General features: G+C 33.4%; 1 protein-coding gene across 2 annotated transcripts in view; it reads left to right on the top strand.

Moving 5' to 3' along the window:
• Positions 1 to 6,040, top strand: part of LOC106473656 — an 82,527-nt gene that overhangs the window by 73,178 nt on the left and 3,309 nt on the right. The window contains exon 5 of one of the 2 annotated variants that reach the window (XM_022403109.1): positions 4,235 to 4,365. The exons of the other annotated variant lie outside the window; for it this stretch is intronic. Within the exon in view, the coding sequence (XP_022258817.1) occupies positions 4,235 to 4,257 (23 nt within the window). The 3' untranslated portion in view covers positions 4,258 to 4,365. Of the gene's footprint in view, positions 1 to 4,234; positions 4,366 to 6,040 lie in introns of those variants that run through there. 2 annotated transcript variants of the gene reach the window in all.

Here is a 6,040-nt window from a genome sequence, read left to right as displayed (position 1 = left end):
AAAAGTTTGAGACAGCACCCACGCCAACTCTTCGGCTTCTTGTGTCTGACCCATAGGGGGCTTTGTCTGTCATCTTCATAACGCAATCACGACTCCCAAGTACAGAACGTATTTGTTTGTATGTTGAAATTGAGTACATCCATAGTTCGGTTCGCTAACCACCGGGTCACCCTCGGCCTCCATAAAATTCGATTAACCAAAACTTTGCCTAAGTAATTGAAAGAAGCTAATTTAATCAATAAAAAACAACCTGTTACAACAACTAAAACGTTGCTTTATCTTTTACACGTCGTTTTTATTTCACAATCTTCAAACCTCAATTACTGACTTTGTTATTCGTTTCTTAACATATATAACGAAGATTTGTTAATTATTTTGAATAAGTTCAGTGTGGTGGTTGGGTGGATAAAAAGCCAATGCAGTAGCAAACTGTTGAAAACATGTAACATTGAATTGAACGCATATGCTTAAAATTTATTGTCCATAAATGGACATGAAAATACTTAAGAAACAAGATTTGTAAAAAATTTTAACTTATAAAGGAGGAATAGGGATCGTCAAAAAAATACAGAAATAAGTTTAATCAAAATGCAAAGGTTATATTTTCAAGCCTACTACTAGTAAAATTGATAAGTATTGTAGATTTATATATTTATATATAGGGATTTAAAATTAGATTAATGTGATGTATGTATCCACAAGTGTTAGAATAAATCCTTTATTATAATTAAATATGCCCCGAAAGGCAAGCATTTAGTGGGTGTTTATAAATTTACATCTCCATGCTATGACATTGAAAATGTGTAGTCCACCGTTAGATTTGGATTTGTAGAAAAGTTTGTTTGTTTGAAGTTCAAGCACGTAGCTACAGAATGGGCTATCTGTGCTCTGTCCACCACGGGTATCGAAACCTGGTTTCTAGCGTTGTAAGTCCGTAGACATACCGTTGGGGCACTGGGAGGCTTGTAAAAAAAGACGATAAACCAACTGCTGTCGATCTTAAAATCTCTTGTTTTTTTTAGTATTTATTGTCGTTATCAAGACGTCTTTACTTAGCATCGTCAAGTTGTAAGCAAGGAATTTCCATATTAGCTTCTCTTCAGTCATTAATTAACTTATTCTGTATTTTACGTAAAGTAGATAATTTATCCCATATTAGCTTCTCTTCAGTCATTAAATAACTTATTCTGTATTTTACGTAAAGTAGATAATTTATCCCATATTAGCTTCTCTTCAGTCATTAAATAACTTATTCTGTATTTTACGTAAAGTAGATAATTTATCCCATATTAGCTTCTCTTCAGTCATTAAATAACTTATTCTGTATTTTACGTAAAGTAGATAATTTATCCCATATTAGCTTCTCTTCAGTCATTAAATAACTTATTCTGTATTTTACGTAAAGTAGATAATTTATCCCATATTAGCTTCTCTTCAGTCATTAAATAACTTATTTTGTATTTTACGTAAAGTAGATAATTTAGATAAATACCAAACAGAGCTGCTCTGATTTGGAAAAATTCATTACCAGTTATACTCAGAAAAATTGGACAACTCCTTGTCCGATTCTATGAACAACGCTAAAATCCGGGTTTCGATTCCCCGCAGTGGACACAGCAGATAGCCTACCGTGGCTTGGCGCTTAAAACAAACAAACTGATCCTAAGATTTAAATTTAACCGTGTTTGTATATGTAACATATTGTATGCTGTTATACATATTTATGTGTTTAGTCTGAATGCAAGCTACAAGAGAAAATCAAAAACGTTAATCCTCGAACGATATTGTTTATGTAGCATTTTTGTTTTCAGAGTCGTTGTATGAGGATAACTGGACAATAAGATTTGCTTTTTCTGTTCTTATTGTTGTTGCACTTTAATATAAAAGACTTATAATCTTGTCAGCAACAAAGAGTTGAGATCGTTTAGATGTAAATGTCTTTGTTAACATTGTGTTCATACATTCGATTTATATCTAAATATTGCAATCCATATTGACTTTCAACCTAGTACACTTACTTCCCTTTCATCGCGATGGAGTAAATGATGGGACGGACGACAAGTACTGTTTTGACTATATTCTCATCGTTTTGATAGTTTGATACATCAGACATTTCTCTTCGATTTGCCCACTTGTCCTACCATTGTGATGTAAAACTAACTTGTACAATAGGCTCTTGAAACGTCATCCCTTGAATGTTAGAAGACAATAACAACGTAACTGAAAAGTTTAGACACTGTAAGCTCTATTGTTATGGTAAAGTTATATAAGGGCCTTCTTCAGCGACATAATGGATGTCTTTTAATAAAGCTTTAATATCACTTGAATAACAATGAAGATGAAGTATTTGTGTTTGCGTGTTATACTGCTAGTACGATTTTACAGCGCTAAAAATCCGGGGTTCGATTTCCCCCGGTGGACACAGGATATAGCCCAATGTGGCTTTGCTCTAAACCAAACAGAACTTTATTTTAAATATTGTTACATGCCGAGAGTGGGATAAGGGAAATCTTTCTTTTTTTTTCTTTTTGTCATTCATCGTAAAAGTTCCTTAAAAATCTTATTGTATTTCCTAAAATAAATTCTGGTTTAAAAATCATGAATTACCGAAAGCTCTCTATCGTTTTATTTATTAATCAAATGAAATTACTTCAAGGAAAATTAAAGTAAAGAAGGATGGGCAGAAAAAGATGAAAAATAATATCTTGAATAACTGTTTAGTAAAATATCAAGTTACAAACACACCCACCCACACACATATATATATATATATATATATATTATATAAACTGATCGAAAACGTGCAAAAGCGTTAAAGTGACAGAATAAATCCAGTATTCACTTTTAACACATCTTTGCAAAAACATAATTATTTACTTAGAGTAAGTACCAGATTAATAAGTGCGAGTTCCTGCTAAAAGTATGTTAGTTTTTTAAATCACTTGGTGTTGTGAGAACTCACGGATTATTCACTTTTATGTACACATGTACCCATAACTAACAAATATACCGTCTACCCAGTGGTGCAGCGGATTATTCACTATTATGTACACATGTACCCATAACTAACAAATATACCGTCTACCCAGTGGTGCAGCGGATTATTCACTTTTATGTACACATGTACCCATAACTAACAAATATACCGTCTACCCAGTGGTGCAGCGGATTATTCACTTTTATGTACACATGTACCCATAACTAACAAATATGCCGTCTACCCAGTGGTGCAGCGGTAGGCTCCAGATATTAAAACGCTAGAATCCTGGGTTCGATTACCCAAGATGGAAATAGTGTGGATAACCCCATGTTTCAAAAACATTATTTGTCCGAGTTATCTCGGGCAAACCATTCTTCGCTGTATTTATAAATATTTGCCAGAATTTATTTGCATGTTATTGTATGTTACAATCAGTGATCGCTAGATGGCATTGAAAATGCTGTTTATGCTGATCTCTATCGGATTTATTCTGAATTAAGTATCGTAAACATTGGACATCAGCAAGGGTACCAGCGCTTTAGTTTGGCGTCGGTTTCATGTATTACAAATGAAAATGGTTACCACACTCGAACCATTTGTTAGATTGCTAATCTGTTTAAACTCGAAAGTTCGAGAAGTATTTCCAAGCTCCTTTGACAACTTCAATCGAAATTAGTTCCGCTAGTTTCGCACAACAACTCGTGACGTCATGACACCAGACAGACGGACAATTCTGCTTTATATATAGAGAGATACGAAGAAACACAAAATATCTTTAGTTTTAAACGTAGTTGGTATTTGATTGTGTTCATATCAACATATCAAGCATATCATTGAAGCATGAGTCAGTTTCATTGTTTTGTAGTCTAAGCTTCAGTACTTATAACAGAGCAGTTTTTATGATCTAATGTAAAATATGAAAAATGTTCTAACCGATAAATTGTACTTTTTTCTATACAAAGCAGTCAAGTTCAAGATAAACGCATTGAAAGGTAAAGCTTATGTAGAATCTCTACGGTTTGATAATTAAAAACTGCCCTCAGAATATATTATGAACTAAGAAAAACAGTGGAAACCCTGATTGATAAAGAATAAAATAAAGAAGATAAATACCAAAAATAAGAAGGAAGAAAATTATAGACATACAGTTATATTCCCTTGTGTAAAAGGTCTATGTAAAAACATATAGAGAATATATATAAACAGCACAAAGTCAGAATAGAATTAAAAAGCCACACCACTATACTATCCCAGTTAGTACAACACTAAACCACTAAAGGCCCAATGAAGAGCATGAGCACCATTTATAACATCCTTTGTGAGTGTGGCTTCCAATACATCGAAGAACCGACAAGACCAATACAATTAAAGGACATAATAGACATACGGGACTCTGTAATACCCATCATTGTAAGAAGACATCATACAATGAAATGGAATAATACGAAAATTCTGAATATGAACCACACGTGAAAAAGCGAAGAAGTCTTCTACATCCTATTAACTCATAATACACTCATGAAAGTATTGAAACAAGTCAGTTTATTCAAGTTCTAATGGTGACCCACGAGAGAACCTGACCACCACCATTATAAAACACAATCTTCATCAGGATCCTCTTGATGAAAGCGGCAGATTTAGCAGGAGAAACATAGAATATCAAGTAGTAAATAATTAGTAACAAAGAAATTAGTAACCAATCAATAACTAGACTTAGGTAACAATATAAGCCACTAACCATGACAACAAAGAAATTAGTAACCAATCAATAACTAGACTTAGGTGACAATATAAGCCACTAACCATGACAACAAAGAAATTAGTAACCAATCAATAACTAGACTTAGGTGACAATATAAGCCACTAACCATGACAACAAAGAAATTAGTAACCAATCAATAACTAGACTTAGGTGACAATATAAGCCACTAACCATGACAACAAAGAAATTAGTAACCAATCAATAACTAGACTTAGGTAACAATATAAGCCACTAACCATGACAACAAAGAAATTAGTAACTAATCAATAACTAGACTTAGGTAGCAATATAAGCCACTAACCATGACAACGACTGATTTTGTTTAGCCTTAGATTACTCTGCTTCACTTTTTTAAATTTTTAATATTGTAATATCCAAAATTACCCCCTTCTTTTGTTTAATTAATTATCCTTAGCCCATATGGTTCAGTACTCCGCTGACCACTAAACGAAATGTAACCTTTTACCACGAGCGGGGTGAAGTAGGATTGCTTAATCTTCGAGCACCCCAGATTAATAATTATTTCCTCCGGAAATAATTATTTTTAAATCTAAATAACTGCCAGGAAAAACGAACGACTGATTCGTTTGCTTTGTTATTTTTCCTACGCCAAAGATCATCACGAAAATCAGAGAAACCGTTTATTTTACACCCACCTCTGGAAATAGTTTACTTTACACCCTACCTAATATTACAGTTATCAAAAGTTTGTATAGGAATCCATCCAGAAAAGTCAAAATTTGGTACAATAAGTAACAAAATTACTGCCAATTTTATGCTTATCTTAATTAATCACAAAAACATAGCTTCTCGTCCCTACGTTAATTGTTATTACTATCACTTGTATGATGTGTGTGTTTAATTCTTTATATATATTTGAATGATTTTGATCATGTTTTTAACAAGCGTGATTTTAGGGTGGAATACACCATACGGGTACCAATTTTACAAAATCAAGGCCAGGTTTCGTTCCTATGTTTTTAATACTTTCTCTATTTACTAACTGAAACGTTTTGATAACTTACAGCAATCTTAATATAAGGGATCGAAAGTACCAAAATAGGTAAAATCTGAAATACGCGAGATCATAGTCAAAGGTTAAAGTTAAGTGTGTTTGTAAACCTAAAAGGTCGCTCTGTCATTCACTAAAAACAGATAATCTTAGTAATTTCAAGTCGAAATGGGAAGTTATGACAGTAAGTTATTATTGAACGAGGCCCGGCATGGCCAGGTGGTTAAGGCACTCGACTCGACTCTGAGGGTCGCGAGTTCGAATTCCCGCCACACTAAAAATCACC

The sequence above is a fragment of the Limulus polyphemus genome, unplaced genomic scaffold, assembly GCF_000517525.1.
Source record: "Limulus polyphemus unplaced genomic scaffold, Limulus_polyphemus-2.1.2 Scaffold132, whole genome shotgun sequence".
NCBI classification, from domain to species: domain Eukaryota; kingdom Metazoa; phylum Arthropoda; class Merostomata; order Xiphosura; family Limulidae; genus Limulus; species Limulus polyphemus.
Note: the sequence above shows the minus strand (reverse complement) of the source record. Positions and strands in the feature narration are given on the sequence as shown.